General features: G+C 48.7%; 1 protein-coding gene across 1 annotated transcript in view; it reads left to right on the plus strand.

Moving 5' to 3' along the window:
* EPHB1 (EPH receptor B1) overlaps positions 1 to 16,885 on the plus strand; it is a 408,827-nt gene that overhangs the window by 287,423 nt on the left and 104,519 nt on the right. Inside the window, exon 5 of the mRNA XM_006214554.4 lies at positions 7,604 to 7,939. Coding sequence (XP_006214616.1) covers positions 7,604 to 7,939 — 336 coding nt within the window. The remainder of the gene's footprint in view (positions 1 to 7,603; positions 7,940 to 16,885) is intronic.

Consider the following 16,885-nt stretch of genomic DNA (forward strand, 5'->3'; position numbering starts at 1 on the left):
TCAGGAGGAAAAGAGAAATTTTGTAGAGAGAGAGAACTGAACCTAGGCTGAGTGTCAAAGCTACACATGGCTGCCAGAGAGAATAAAGAGAGATCTTTGTTTGTTTGTTTTGACGCTGTTTTCAAATAGCCAGTTACCAAAGAAGGAACCACAACTGAACGTGAAGCTGACTTTGTGTTTATTTGGTAAACCTATTTCCTTTCTAACAGTTGCAAACTTTCCCTCTTTCGGCTACCGTTACCCTCCAGCCCATCCTGTTTTCAGCTTTGTGTGCTGTGTTGAGAGCAAAGGCGTAACCAATCAGCCTGACTTGGTTTCCTGCATATTTTGCCTCCATAGAAAACCTCTTCAGACCTCCATAGCCTCCAGTCCCGTGTCTGCCTCTTCTCCTTGATTCCTGCCTCTCCATAAAACCTCAAAGACTGTTTCCCTTCTCTTAGAAGCCTTCTGGTCACTCAGACACGGTTCCTTTAAGTAGCTGTGTCACAGTGAGCAGTGGATAAAGAGGTGTCCTGATAATAGTATCGCTTTTGATAACCAGTCCTGGACCACTTCTCCCACGTCTTCCTGCCCCTCACAGCACTCTTCTCTCGCCATCCCTATCCCAGGGGTCATTTTCTAATCTCCATCTCCGCTTAACCCTGAGCCCACTAAAATATGCAATCAGTTTTTCAAACTACATTATTGACTCTTCTCAGCCGTGAGAGCATTACCTCTGCGTTCTTTTGACTCTCAGTATTCACGAGTCTTGAGGAACACATGTCCTTCCTGATTCATGCCCAGACTTTATCACAGCCCTCTTTCCTAAAAGAAGATTGAGTAGAGAACTCAGTTTGCTGTAGGAATAAAGGAGGGGCTTTCCTGCCCACAGGAGAAGGGAGAACAAGCAAGACTAGATACCGTTGTCAAAACCAGATCACCTCTTGGGAGGCCAAGAAGCATCTATATAGGTGCACACCAAGGTTTTGAGCTCAAGAGGTAAAAAGAACTGGACCTGTTCTGGAGATGCAGCCCCATGCCCAAGACCAAGACTCTACCTAGGGTGTACTTGCAAGGGTTAGGTGGCCTAGAGGGTATAGACGGGAGCAGATAGCTTTCAAGGTGCTTTTCCCCAGGTACATCTCCAGTCTTGTGGGCAGGATACCCAGACACTGTCTCTGAAGAGTTTGCTCTGCATTGGTCTTACCTTTTCTGAGACATTTGTAACTCTTTGTGTTTCTGTCACTTGCTTTGATCCTTAACTGTATGTGCCCACAATTCCCAGTACTCCATAGGTAAGGGGTCTGGCCTCAGTAATAAACATCTGGTTCCCCCAACTCTACAGGTGGTAACCTCTATATCTTTATGACTCTCACCGTGCTCAGCACAGTTCTGAGCATGGGGGTTCTCTGCTCAAGGAATGAGTGGCTGAATTAGATCAGTCATAATTCGATGAGCAGGTTAGGGTTTCAGATCATCCAATAATGAAAATACTGACACTAATAGCAGCTGACATTTACTGAGTTTCCGTGTACCAGCCACGATCTAAACTCTTTGGGCTTATTATCTCATTAAATCCTCAAAACTACCACTTTTCCAGATGGGAAAATTGAGGCATAGAAGTTCTTCTTCTTAAGATTTGCCAACAAGAGAATTTTTTTTTAACTTGGTTGCTTTGAACACTTAGGAAGTTCATTGGTTGATGTCAGAGACCCCTCAGAGTCTTTGACAACATGTATATGTTGAAGCATGTGTTTACTCTCCTGAAAAAAGTTTGTTGCTTTCTTCAGATTCTCTAAGGGGTCAGGACCCTGTCTCTGGCCTGATGCAGCCTAGTCCCAGCCTGCATGATGGTCTCCTAGGAGATCATTGCCTCACCATGGTTGTCACTCTCAAAATGCTCCCCGTGGGGAGGGGTCCAAGGACACAGATCCTGGCTGCTGCAATGCAGTTAGCTGGACATGCCTGCTCTGTCCCTTGGACCAGCCAGAAATTCAAATCTAAATCCTGAATCCAGGATGTTGGTCTTATTAAGATTCCTGATAAAAGAATTGGCTTTCAGGGCTCAACTGTCTTTAGCAGATTTTCCCTTTGATTACTCAAGAGTGTCTACAAATACACTCATCTACTCTCTCCCACCCACTCTGTCTCTCTACTCTTTAAAAAAAAATCATCTGGCCCAAAGCACATTAAGAAACAGGAGATTCTGTCTCAATATGGCAACACTTGGGTTAGCCCTTGGCTCTAAAATGATCCCTTCTGCTTAACTCTTTGAAGTCCCAGTGCCATCCATGTATGCAGGCTGAACCAACCTCTCCGGCACATCCTGGAAGACACTGGAGACCCATCCCCATAACATAGAATCCACCATGTTCCTCTCACCCAAACAGAGAATCACAGCTCAGCAGTTTTCCCATCCTTTAAAAGATCTCAGTTTTCCAAGCCCTTTTAACAGGAAGCTTTCATCAGTAGTAACCGTGGCAACAGATCAGAGAAACTTCAAAAAGCCTGTCTGTATGTAATTAAGAAAAACGAGGACGCGGACGCAAGAGCAGGGAGCTTTGACAAGGAGACCTGGCTCGGAGCCCTGGCAGTGCACTTCCCAGGGGCTTCTGAGAACGAAGAAAGCAGATTTTTTTTCCCCTCTGGTCTCCCTCTCTAGACCCCCATTAAATTTTTTGTTTGCTTGTCTCAATTGGCCTCCTTCCTGAGGATGTTGCTGGGGACCCTGGTGGTGGACAAAAATCTTCTCTGTTGGGTGTGGGTCCCCACCCCAGGGAGCGCAGCCTAGATCTGTAGGAAGTGGCCCGAGCATTTCCTCCAGGGAGATTTATTTGGAGGCTAACATGGCTCTGGTCAGACTCTTCGCTCAGGCACAGGAGAGTCTGAGCTGCCTGCTTGCAGGAATGCACCCTTGTCATCAGGACAATGGGGCACAGACTTCAGACAATCATTGTCTTAGCTGCCAGACTTGGACTTGATCACCTGGTATGGAAGTGGCCTCTTGGGAAAAGGGGCAGGAGCTGAGCATTGCGGGGAGGCAGTCTGAGCCTGGGGGCTGCTTTATTTCCTGACACTTGTTTTTATCTGAAACTGTCTCCTTTATCTCTGTGATTCCTTCCTTCCTGTCAGTTTTCTCTTGCCATCTAAGTTCCATGGGAGCAAGAGCTCGTCTGTTTTGCTCTTTCCCATCTCCCGAGTGCCCAGAACAGTGCAGGCAGTGTTTGTTCAAGGACTGAGCAAGTGAACAAGTGAATAATGAATGTGCTGTGAGCTCAGGCACTGTGCTGGCCTCTGAGACAACAGGACACATGTTCAAGTTCTCCTCGCTGACAAAGTCCGCTCTCCAAGGAAGGCCCTTAACGTCTGCTCCTGCTCCTTGGAAGGAAAGGGTTCAGATTTACACAGCCCTGGACTTACAACCATGGCCCCCATAGTCCCCCGTTCATGCCCCACGGATGCATTTGCTCTGAGTGCAGCCCTGTGTGAGAGGTGGTGGCTTCATATGAAGGCTGCTTCTGAGACAGGAGGGACGGGCACAACCATGGAAGGAATGACACAGCGGTTGAGGACAGGAGACACTGGTTAGAACCAAGATGATGGAAGACTCGACTTCCAGTAGACCTTGAGCCTCATGGCACAGCCACAGGTGCTGTGACAGTTCCCAGGCTGACCATAAAGGTCCAAAACTGGGTGAAGCCCAATTCCTGGAAATCCCCGCCCCTTCCCCAACGTAGTTGGAATAATCCTCCCACTCGTTAGCATATGAAATTACTGAGCCCATAAAAACGAACAGCTCCACACCTCGTAGTCACTCTCTCTTGCCTTCTGAGACGGCCCACACTCTGTCTATGGAGTGTGGATCTGCTTTTACTTTAAACTAAACACCCCCCCGCCTCTCGGTCTCTCTCCCTCTCGCCTTTCTGAGATGGCTCACATTCTGCCTATGGAGTGTGTGTCTCCTAAGCCGTTTTCCCTCCTGAGACAGACCCCACTCTGTGGAGTGTGTATCTCTCTAAATAAACTTGCTTTCACTTTACTATGCCTGGCTCTTGAATTCTTTCCTGAGCGAGGCAAGAACCTATTCTCTGGCAATGTTTCTAAATAAACATGACAAATCCTTCCTGGAAACCCACTGCTTTTCTTCTTAAGTGGGAAACAAATGAATAGACGTGGAGAAAATATTGACCAGGATGGGTCTCCCCAGTGGCCATGGACACCGACGCATCAGGGACAGGGCAGGCCTCTCCCAACTAGCTCCTCACCTGCCACCTTTATCTCAGCGAAGCCTCTCCTGCTCAGTCACAAGCAGGGTCCTCACCGCTCCTGCTGCTGCATCCTCCCTCGGCCCCACCGCAGGGCATCCTGTCTCGTGCTGGAGAGGGGTGCCCACATGTGACCTAAAGCTGTGCACGCTGAGCAGAGGTTGAAAACCGGTGGAATGGCAAAGTGCCAGGCATGGGAATCACAGAGACCACCCAGCCACCAGCCCCTGCTCACCAGGAGGCCACAGCGTGGTCAGGATGCAGAGGAAGAGTGCATCACAGTGCAATGGTGGAGTCTGAGTTAGGCGTCTCGAAATGGGCTTATGGAAGCACAGGGGGTGAATGCATGACTGTGGGACCAGGGGAGCCTCCTAGCGGAGTGGGTGCTAGATCTTGAAGGGTAAACAGGAACTTGGCAAATAGGTAGAAGGAAAAGAATTCCAGGCAGAGGAGAGCACGCAGGGCAGAGCCTCAGGGACTTGAAGAAAGATTAGCGTGCACAGGAAGCCGCAGGAATCTCGCTATCGGTCCCAACATGAGGGGCGAGGGCCAAGTGGCTGGAGAGGGGATCAGGAGCAGCAAGACCACACAGGGACTTGAAGAACATGGAAACGAGGGGAAACTTTTGAATAACAGGTCTGAGCAGAAAGCGCTACGGTCTCATGTCCATTTTGGAAATCACTCCCTCGCAGAAGGGAGTGGATGGGAGAGATGCCAAGTGATGTCAGAGAACTGGTTAGGAACCTTTGCAATAGGGCAGGAAGAGTGACGAGGCTCATCACTGGCAGGCGACGGGGAAAGGAAGGGAAAGACTGAAGAAAGGAGATGGAGCTGACAGACTGTGTGTCGGGCTCTCCCGTTCCGCCTGGCAACGATGCAGGGTACGGAAAGGTAAGGACTGAATTGTGTTCCCTGGATTTGTTAAGTAGAAGCCTCCCCTCCCCCCCAAAAAAGGCAGACATGGCGGAGGAGTGAGAGTAACCAAGCTGCAGCTGGCTGAGCAGGGAGCGAGGACAGCCCATAAGTGCGACTCCACTTTGGGAAAGCTTGGCCAGAAAGTGAAGAGAGGACATGCCACACAGAGAAGCACCAGGGAACCATGTGTTGGTTTTAAAATGGCAACGATTTAATGCAGGTTTAAGGAGACAAGGTCGAGTCAGGCGAGAGGCTGAGGTTGAAGTGCAAGGGAGAGAGGAGGTAACTGAAGGTAAGTGAGGTCTCCACAAAGAGTGGGAGAGATGGGTGGTCCCTCTCCCCGTCGATGCTTGCTTCTGCCCCTCTGCCCAAGGCTGCTTTCTGAGTGGCAGCCTCAGACTGCCTGGAGGATGCAGTAAGACAACTTGGTTAAAGGATTTACCGCGTGCCTGGCGTGCAGCAAGTGCTCGGTGAATGTGATGACTGTGAGTATGAGAAACAGTGGCCTGTGGCTGGGGCTAGGCTGTCTGCTGTGATGATGAGACAGGCGTCGATGGCAGTGACCCCTGGGAGCCTGTGATCGGAGCCTGATCAGTCTGAGCAAACAGACATGACTAAGACAGGCACCAGCCAATATGACGTTAATGAGCAGTGTGGCGTGAGAGGAGGCTGGCCAGGCCCAGCAAAAGCCCACCTCGGGTGGTCCTGACTGCCCTCCCAGTGCTCGCTGTGTGCTGATTCAAAAGAGCTGGCTGTTCTTCCCTGAGCGGAGGGGTGGGGAATTCTTGAACGCTATTTGCGAGACATCAGTAAAAATGCTTCAGGAATCCGCCCTGTGACAAGCGTGCCTGAATGTTGTGCTTGAGCTCCGGCCTAATAGGCTTTGTAGAGTACGGTACTGATTTTATTTCACGTTTTAATAGAATCCGATTTAATATTTGCTTTCTGCTCTAGCTGCTAGCTGTTGACTGATTCAACACAGACTCCTTCCCTGGTGCCCCTCGACCTTGTTGTCATTCCCTCATTTTGTGTGTTGGCGTTTGATTCCTGTCTCTGGCAGGAACCGATTTTCACGTGTCTTCGTTCAGCTGGCGACAGTCACGTACACGGTATCGGAACGCATTACTGTCCAGAGCCGCTGCTCCAGCAGACCCTACCGTTCGGGAGCGGGGGCTTCCAGGCAGGATTCGTTTCCGTCAGGTAGACACTGAGGATCAGCAGAGCTCAGCCTGGGAACTCAAGTCTATGCTCTGTTCTGTTTTGGGGCAGGAGATTCCCCAGCTTAATCTCAAAACACTCAGGACTGCGGCCATTAATTCAGCAACATTTTGCCCCCCAAGTAGGTACCAGCTTTCCGGAGTTTTGTAACAAGGCATCTCAGCCTTTGCCAGAGTGTGAACAGAAGCCCTGGACAGAACTGTCTAGAGGCAAGAGGCTGCCCTCCTGGAGTCCCAGGGAGCCTGGCTGGTTTGTAACGGACAGTCTGTTCAAGTGTCCTGCTATCTGTGAATAGATCTGACCACTGACCTTTGGACTAGCATATAGCGTAAGGCCAGCCTTTCCCTCAGTAGAAAAAGATCATTTCACCGGCAGGCGGCACAGGGCTGTAGTTGAGAACGTGAGCTTTGGAATCAGGCAAATGTGGTGTCCATGCCGACTTCAGTGCTCAGAGACCATGGGATCTTTAGCCAATCCCCATTCTCAACGTTAGTTTCCCTTCCTATAACCTGAGTTCACCGCTGTATCTTCCCAGTAGGGTTCTTGAGGGGGATGAAATGCACGCGAAGTAGCCAGCAGAGGGTCTGGGACACACCCCTGTACTCTTCTTGAGTCATGGGGTCAAACATGGTCTCTGCGTGAATCTCCCTGGTGTCTTGTCTTCATGCACCAAAGCTTGCGTGATGTGAATACTCATCTCTCCAGGTGTTCTGGCAGCCTGTCCTACAGAGGAACACTTCCACTTCCATGCACGCCCTGTGCGGATTCCAGGTTGGGAGATTTTTATGCAGGAGGCCAGCATATATTGGGGCTTATGAAGGGGTCACTCCTATCCCTCAAGCCTTGAGTTCTACACCCATGAAGAAAAGACAAGGAATCCAATAGGTGTGCCCTGTTATTGATGCTAAAGCGGGCTGGAGGATGCAGCTTGGTCCTGAGAACAAAAGGGCTTGTAGCCAGGTCCTCCATCCTCCTCTTGCTTGGCACATAGGACTCAACGAAGGAAAACCCTAGTAGGGACGACTGAAAGAGGAGTTGGGGACAGGTTGCCGTCTTCATCCATCATTTGTTCTCTGAATGGATTGGAGCACGGAGATTTAGGGTTGAGGGAGGAGACAGAGATGCATGTATGTGATGAGGTTGGAAACACCCCAAAAGCGGATGAAGGGAGGCTGGGCAAGGCACTTCTGTCCCGCCTCACCAGGCCTTTCTTTGTCTCCCTACAGGTGTCCCATCAGGTCCCCGCAATGTCATCTCCATCGTCAATGAGACATCCATCATTCTGGAGTGGCACCCGCCTCGGGAGACGGGTGGGCGGGATGATGTGACCTACAACATCATCTGTAAAAAGTGCCGGGCAGACCGCCGGAGCTGCTCTCGCTGCGACGACAACGTGGAGTTCGTGCCCAGGCAGCTGGGCTTGACCGAGTGCCGCGTCTCCATCAGCAGCCTGTGGGCCCACACGCCCTACACCTTCGACATCCAGGCCGTCAATGGCGTGTCCAGCAAGAGTCCCTTCCCCCCGCAGCACGTCTCCGTCAACATCACCACAAACCAAGCTGGTAAGTCTGTAGGCATCTGCATCCCTTCTGTCTGTCTGCCTGGCCAGTTCTTAGCAATCTCTGTGCGGGAACAAAGCTGCAGCCACGCCCATCGCAGCAGTCTGCCCTCAGGCCTCCCCGCAGGGGTGAAGGTATCAGGCGATGGGCTTTTGTGAGCCTGGAGGAAGCAGGTGTAGTGTTCCACCTCTAAAGGTGAACCTGGATTCTGACGGATTTTCTTGTGTCCAGTATAAAAGCCAAGATGTGTATCCCAACCAGGGTAGGACCCAGTGCTCCGCCCCTGGCTGGGGCTCAACGATGTCCTTGGAAGGATGGATGGACCCACAGACGGATGGGTGGTAGGTGGACAGACAGATGGACAGATGGACAGATGGATGCACGAACTTGAGAATACAGGGGCCGCTAATTAGAAAGCCCCATGAAAGAGACCTCCCAGAAATCCTGTGATACTCAGTATTGCCTTCATAGATTATTTTTCAGTTAAACCCACGTAATTCGAGAGTGTGTTCTCCTCTACAGCCTCCTCAGATGAACACTGCGCTGTTAAGAGACTTCAGGTGGTTGGCAATAGATCACGCCTGACCGCTGGTACATCCTCGTGGCACACACAGCTCAGAACACATTTGCTTCTCTTCTCTTTGTTTCCCTCTCCTTTACACTTCTGACCTTTTCTCCTTATTGCTTTTCACACCTTTTGCAAACATCCATTTCTTTTTATACCCATTTAACCAGTCCATTCATGCACTCCCTCACTTATTTATTTACTCACTCATTTATTTATTTACTAACTCATTTTTTTCTTTTCTTGGAGGGGAGGTAATTAGGATTTATTTATTCATTTATTCATTTATTTACTTACTTATTTATTTTTAATGGGGGTACTGGGGATTGAACCCAGGACCTCGTGCATGCTAAGCGAGTGCTCTGCCACTGAGCTGTACCCTCCCCATTTACTCATTATGAAGAGACAGTTATTCAGCATCTCTTGTGTGTACAGCTGTGGATTAGACACTGTGAGGGATACAGTGATGCTTAGACACCATTGCTCCTCCCATGAAACTCATTAACTGAAAAATTTCCAGGACCTCGACACAAAGTGCAAAGCTGCAAGGGGGTGGATTCTAAGCACCGTGTGCTGGACAGATGCAGCAAGTGACAAAGGAATGAGAGAGAAATGAGCAATCTCTCCCCTGGGGTGAGGGTGCCGGGCTGCAGAGGGGAAGTGAGCATCACGTCTATAGGCAGTGATGAGGGCCGTAGGTGGTGGACCATGATCTTTGGAATTATGGGTTTTTCTCAATCCACAAATTCTAAAAGGACAGCTTGTGAGGGGACTAGCGGGAGCCGAGCGTTTCTCTTCGCTCTCTCTCCCTCCGTGTAGCTCCCAACTCTTGACCTCTTCTATCCTACTCCATCCTTTCTGACTCCTCACCTCCCCATGCTCAGTCTCATTCTGCCTCTTTCAATACGAGGCATTTTGGACGGCAGATGATTCTGGGGTTTAAGCTGTCAGAACAGAGAAGAAAAAAGGTGTCGTCGGAGAGCATGGCTGTCCAGATGGCTGCGTGGTTGCTGTGAGTGTGTGTGTGTTCTTGTGTGCGTGTTTGTATGTATGCTTTTGGTCACGTGTTTACATGCATACGTGTGTAGTGAGAAAGTAAGAGTGGAAGTGTGGAAGCCTCCAGCTGGTGACCGCAGCCCCAGCGCCATGGAGACAAAGGTTGTGACGATCTCCCTTTATCCAGCGAGAAGAGAATGGTAATTTCTGCATCATGTTGAGCACGTAACATCGGTAGCCTTTGTTAGCAGTATTTCCCTTGGAGAGTTGAAGGCAGAAAACTGGCTGAAATATTTTAGTGTCCCAGCTTCTGGGAAGAATAATCCTGCCAGGCTGTCATGTTACGCCGAGCTTGGCTGTCTTCTCTCTCTCTCTAAGCATGTGTGAACAAACCTGCCACTTATATTGGTTTGCTTTGATTTCTGCCCCTCCCTCCCCTTCCCCTACTATTCCCGAACCTGCCCATCTGCTTGTCTTGCCATCTGCACCTTCCCAGGCTGCAGCAGAGCCGAGGGACCCTGCATTACCAATATCCAAAATATTTATCTTTGTCCTCACCCATGTGCCTCTCCAGGAACATTTCTCATGCCCTTTGTTCCCCCTCCAATGGGCCCTTTCTTCTTAACCTTCCCTGGTTTCATAGTCCCAGCCCCACTGTCACCTTTCAATCTATGATTTCTCTTTGGGAATTCTGGAATTTGGGTGTCAGAGAGTTTACAGTCAATGAGAGAAGCATGCAGCTGCTTCTTGGTGGCATACGGCTATTATAAAATCAAGGTCAAGTTAACCAGCAGTTCCCGATCTGTGGGCGGTGGGGCTCTGAGGAACACAGTGCTGTCACACTGCTTTGGTGAATCTACACGTGAATGTAAATTACTTTCAGCCAACAGATAATTTGTTTTAAAAAAGAACTTTCAAAATCAACATTTGAGCCTGTCCCTCTGCAAGAACAGTTTAGAAACATGAATGGAAGCCCCAGATTGTATAAGAGATGAAAGACAGACAAAACAGCAGGCAGCATAAACCCCTAACGGCTCACTCAGCTCCATTAAGGGAGGAGGTGGATGAACCCGAGGATCACCAGGACGTCATGACATGTCTAACCACGTTCCAGGGCACCCTGAGCTCTTCCGCTCTGGGTGAGAGCCAGGTCCTCCCCACCCTGACCTTAGGATACAGTGTGACCCCTGTCAGTGCCTGTCCCACTGTTTGGGTTATGAGTAGGTAGATGACAAGGAAAGAATTGGACCAAGAGCAGTCCAGAATCAATCATTAAGTCAGCTGATAAGTGTCTATCCTGTGCCTAGAAGTGCCCCAGCTGCGCAGGGGACTATGGAGTGGGTCCTGATTGAGGAGTAGAGACTAATAGTTATTATAGCCAACACTTCATGTTTGTGTCTTTTGTGTTGACAGAGAACTTTGGAACACATGGACTCATTTGATTTCATAATTACCCTATGACTTAGGCATTATTGTTCTCATTTTTCCAGTAAGGAAGCAGAGGCTTAAAGGGGCTTGAGGCTTAAAGGATTAGAGGAGGGTCAGCAGGACATCCCTTCTCTGTTTCTGCCTTCTGTTTCCTGCCCTAAAATGGGGACAGTCCTCTATGCTCCCCATGGCATAGCCTCCAAGCTCAGAAGGATTATTCAGAGCCAGCCAGTGCCATCCTGCCGAGAGGAGGGGACCTCAGTGGGCAGTCTGGTGACCCTTCCACAGTTTTCTCTGTGACACTGAACCATGAAAAGCTTTCCCCTGCCTCTGGGTGGCTGGGAGATGGGTGTGTGTTCATTGAGGGGTGTAAGTTATTCCCAAAGTGAACTGGATCCTGACAATGGATGTAAGGGTCACATGAGAGAATGGTTTGGACAAGTTGATTGCCAAGGGATTTGGACTTGATCTGACATCAGACTCTGTCTTGAGAGGCTGTTTGGGGCTGGTCCTTCCTCTGTTTGGGAGCTGCGGACTACATCTGTGGTGTTGGTGCTGTCCAGCTGAGGCAGGGTGTCCTACTCGTCTTTCCTGGGGCTGCCCAGCTGTGCCATATCGATGCTGCTTTGTGCTGCTTTCACGAGCTCTGCCCAGTGGAGGCGGGCAGCTCATTGTAGCTGATCTAGGTATCTGACAGAAAGGGCTATGGTTGGCATCAGTGCGTTAGAGAAAGTAACCAGTAGTCTTCTCTTGACCCTAGGGTTGTGATCTAAGGAGATTTTGTAGTCATCTTTTGGTTCACTGATTACACATTAGATACAGTTCTTCTCTTGGAGGCAAGCATGACGGAGGACACCAAAGGGTCTGTTGAGTCCTGAGATCCAGAGAGCCTCCATCTCCTTCCATGATGACCCCAGTCAGGTATACAGCCAGACTACATAAGGATCTTGTATCACCTGGAGAGCATCAGGGTAGGATGCTCACCCAGTCCATCAGTGGTGGCAGAGAACTACCATATTTGAGCACCTCCAATGTGCCAAGCCTACCAAGCTCTTTACAAAGACAAGGTTGGCCAGAAACTGGGGTCAGAGTGCTTTTAGAACTTGCCCAGCATCTCACAGCCAGCAAATGATGTTTCTTGGTTTCCTGCTCAGGTTTGTGGCTATTTTATCCTCAGACTGATCAAAAATTGCATTATGGTGAGCTGTGTAAGTTGTAAGCTCTCTCTAAGCTATTGCCACATAGCTGGGCCACTTTAGCTGTCAAAAAAATGTCCATCATCTTTGGTCAGGATTGGTCATGAATTATGCAAGCTCGGATTTATGTGAGGTCTTTTGGGATACAGCCTTGCACTGAATGCAGCTGCCTTGAGTTTAAAATTGATCAGATTGGGTGGAACTCTCTCTGTTCCAGTGGCCAAGCGATCTGCAGAGAGGTTGTTAACACCACTAACTTCTGCAGTCACTCTCTGGCACCTGGCCCCAGGTTCAGACTGATGGCCAGATCATCTGGCTGTCAGAGAGAATTAAAGTGAATGACAAACTTTACTTCTCTTTTCTGCCAACTAGACTCAGAGTGTCAGAATGGGGGAAGAGGACCTCAGAGGAAATCTTCGAAAAAATAAGTGAGACAAATCAGACCAGCACATCTGTGAAATCAACTTGTAGCAAGGTAAAATCAAGTCCGTAAATTTGGGACCAGACAAGCCAGAGAGAACAAGCTCAAAGACCCAGGAAGCCAGGCAGGTAACGGAGAGGAGCAAAGCAGGGCCAAGTCAGGTAATAGGGAGTGGTGGGGACTACGGTGAACTGAAGAGAAAGGGGAGGGGGAGCCTGCTCAGTCCAGATCTTATAAACTGCAGATCCCGATGAAATATGTTGACAACTAATTAGAAAATTTCAAAACACTTGAGAGCCCAACAGATCCAACTCTGGACTTGGCCTTGTGGCTGTGGTTTGCAACTGCTGATTCAGAGGGCTCACTGCTATACCCAGGCTTGCGTGGTGAGCGTGCTGTGTTGTTCCATCTCATTGCGCTGTGGGGCAGTCACCTTCCTTGCCTCCTGGACTCCTGGTGAAGTGGTGCGGAGGGGAGTGGGGTCCCGGGGTGGGTTCCTCTTGCTGCTGCTCCTCACGTGACTCATGCAAGTTCACTGAATTGCCATGCTCCCTCCTTTCCCGACTGTAAGATGGGACTAATCACACCTGCTTCCTAGTGCTGTGTGACAAGTGAAGGAGACAGGCTAGAAAATCACTTTGCAAACCATGTGATGGACTGGGGATGAGCATCATTTCAGAGACGATGTCCTGAGCCAGACAGCAATTTGCTGGACATTTATTTTTTCCTAGGCTGTTTTCTTCCAGGGAATCTCAGTCTCTTTGGGACTAATGTCCTCCGGAGCAAAGAAATGACAGGTATTGGCTTCTCCGTTCTTCAGAGAAGGAAGGCGTAGGCACCAGGAAGGAGAAGTAGTGAAATCTGTGTCCCAGGGAGTTAAGGAAGAGGGCAGGAATGGGGCACAGAACCCATGTACTTGTTACAGGTTCGTCCAGCCGCTCAGACGAGCCTGACTATTTTTCCGTGTCATATGTTTGGAGAAACAACACTTGGCCCTTCCTTTTCAGGTTGCGTCGGCAGCATTTATATTTGACATTTATATTACGCACAGTTCATTGCCTGTGGAATACCAACACATTCCTCCTGCCCACAGCAAGCCATTATGTAACTTTGTTTAAAAAAATACTACACTACTCTGGTAATAGTCATAAGCCCCTATAGCTTGTCCTCATTCAAGGCATTTTTGAAGTTCCTAGACAATTAAAGTCACTCAGAGATGCCACTTTTCCCACAAATGAATTACTAGCCCACCAGTTCCTCTGAGCATATCACCTAATTTGCATGATTCCTTGGTTAAATATAGTATTTGCATACATAAAGAATAATCCTTACATAGGAAAAAGAATTTTATGATACTGCAATATATTGAGCTCTTTGGAGGAAAGATATTATGTAAATCTCAAAATTAAATATTAAAACAATATTACATTGCTGCCTGTAAAAATTTAGAGTGTTAAGATCTATTGGCTGAATCTAGTCCATTTTTAAGGGCGGGTCTCATTAGAAATGAGCAGGTGAAATTTGCTCCCAAGCAGAGAAAAGATTGAGTCAAAACTGCAAAAAAAGACTAGAATGACTTTAAGGTAAACTTTCATTGAAGTGAGTAAGGAAAAGTTAAAAAAAAAAAACCTTAAGTAAATGAAAATTTCACTGTTCTTAATTCAAGTTCATAGTTCATTGCTTTCTTCTCATTGTTAGTTCCCAAAAGGTTGTTTTTCTTGTTTCTGAAGCCCTGGCATTGAGAAGAAACTTCCAAGCTGCCTCAGAGAGGTCCTGCCATCGGCAGACAGCATTTGTTGTCTGTTGGGCTGAGCAGGTCAGTACGTAAGCCTTGACCTTGACCAAAGTCATGGCCTTACACTCCGGGCAGCCTTGATTCTCCACTAGATGGTGAGCTCTGCAGAGAATCAGACTTTCCAACCTACTCCAGCATCATGAGGGAGGACCACACAGCACTAGGCACAGAGCCTGATAAATACTTTCCAGGTTCCTTTAGTCCCTGCTTATGTGCTTTAGTATATAAATGTTTGGTTGATGTGTAGTGATCAGAATATGGCCTCGTGGTCCACCTGTGGGCAAGTGATCCCTGCAGCTCAGCTAAAGGACCAGGTATCTTCTTCCTCTGTGGCTCCAAGGAGGAAAAACCTAAGGGAATGATCTTAGGATGTTCCCAGGAGCCCTGATGCTCTCAGAGGAACATGGTGAAATTCAACTGCATTCAAAGGGGGGTCTGCTTGTTGGTTTGTTTAAGCACACTAACTTTGGAAATGCACTCATTCATTCCACTGGTCTCTGTGACTACTTCCCTGTGCTGGCCCTTTGGCTCCTGCTTCTAGGGGTTCCCATTCACTTACTCAGCAGATATTCCTCGAGGCCTTCCGTGTGCCATTCACGGCTCCAGACACCGGGAACACAAGAGCAAACAGCACAGATAAGAGCCCGTGCCTTGGGGAGTTCACATTCTGGTCCCCAGAACCCACTGTGGCTGGGATCGGAGGCCCAGAAAGTCACCAAGGGAGCAGGTGACTGTCTGGGAAGCAACTTGGGAGGGAGGGCTTGAGTTGGGCTCTGGGTACCACAACCCACTGCAGTGACAAACCTCCCTTTGCAGAAGTTAGGATGCAATCCCCTGCCGTTGCTGGAGACCATTTTAGTCTGGAGTGGTTGTTGCCACACAGTGACGGTATCAAGGTGGGTGTTTTATTGTTCATGATCTGAACTTCTCAAAGATGGACATCACCTGCTGAGCCCTGCTGAGCTGGGTGTAGGCATGCTGCCTGCTCTTTGCCCTGAGAGTGCCTAGGGATGCTGTTGACGGCTTGAGGACGGTTACGTTGTGACCAGAGGGCCCCACCAGTCCCAGGGACTGCATGCTCATTTTATCCCATCCTGGGCCAGGCCCTCAAAGTACCTTAGTACATGGCTTGTTAAGTGAAAACGGGACTGCTGGAGTGAGATGTAGCAAATTCCTTTCCTTGTTCAAAGTCCAAATGAGATTGTTACCACCCTCATTACAGAGTGAACCTCTTGTTGAATTACGAGACAGCTTCCTTTTGACTCGTGGGCCTGGCCAAGGGGGTGGGAGGGAGGAGGAGTCCAGTGATGAGTCTTCCCCTCCCTCCCCCGGCAAAGGTCAGTTCCCTGAGCCGCCTGTCATCTCCAGGAGACCATGCCCTGCATCCATCTTAGTGGCTCCTGTTCCCCAGTGTCTAGCCAGGGGCCTGAAATAACAGCATTCAAGAAATGCTCATTGAATGAATTAAGAAATTATCGCATGCATGTATGAATGGGTGCTTCAATCTCTTTAAAAAATTTTTTTCTCCTTTAATTTTATTTTTTATTGAACTGTAGTTGATTTACAATGTTCATTTCAGGTGTACAGCAAAGTGATTCAGTTATACATATACATACATACATACACACACACATATTTTCAGATTCTTTTCCATTATAGTTCATTGCAAGATATTGAATATAGTTCCCTGTGCTGTACAGTAGGACTTTGTTGTTTATCTATTTTATGTGTAGTAGTTTGTATCTGCAAATCCCAACTCTTAATTTATCCCTCCCCCTCCCCTTTCCCCTCTGGTAACCATAGTTTGTTTTCTAAGTCTGTGAGTCTATTTCTGGTTTGTATATAAAATTTGTATCTTTTTTAGACTCTACATGTGAGTGATATCACCTGATATTTGTCCCCTCAGTCTTTCTTAAACTCATCTCAGGCATCAGCAAATGGTGCGGCTTGCACTCTCCCTGAGAGCTTTCCTACCTCGGGCGTCTCTGGGCGGGTGCTCTCAGCTAAGACCCCACGTTCTTCCAGATGTTGGGGAGACCTGGACTTCCTGGGTGCACTGTCCTCCCAAAACACAGCCCTGTGGAAGACACCCTGATCAGCCCGGGCTGCCCCCTCCCCGCAGGCAGGGCCCCAGCTGCTCCGGCAGGCCCCAGCGGGGGTGTCGGGGTGGCATTCCGACGCAGCTCTCTGTCCACCTGCACGCCAGCTCCGCGCCTATCATTTTCACAGCACCATCCATGTTAAACAGGCAGGAGCACCAGGGGTTTTTGAATGCAGCAATTAACAAAACAGTAATCAAGCTAAGTGTTTAATTTCAGAAAATTAACATCTTCTCTGAGCGGATGTGAAAGATGGAAGGAAAAAGGCACATTCAATATTCTGGGTAAATAAAGGCAAACGCCAGAGCCACAAATATTTTCCAGTGCAAGGGGGACTCTTTGCCAACCCTCTGGCCTTGGGGTCTGTTTCCTTCTGAGAGCAGAGCCGTAGGACAACGTCTGCTATAGAATTGAGCCCTAAGAATTCAAAATGTGTACGTTTCTTTTCT

The sequence above is a fragment of the Vicugna pacos genome, chromosome 1, assembly GCF_048564905.1.
Source record: "Vicugna pacos chromosome 1, VicPac4, whole genome shotgun sequence".
Taxonomy (NCBI): domain Eukaryota; kingdom Metazoa; phylum Chordata; class Mammalia; order Artiodactyla; family Camelidae; genus Vicugna; species Vicugna pacos.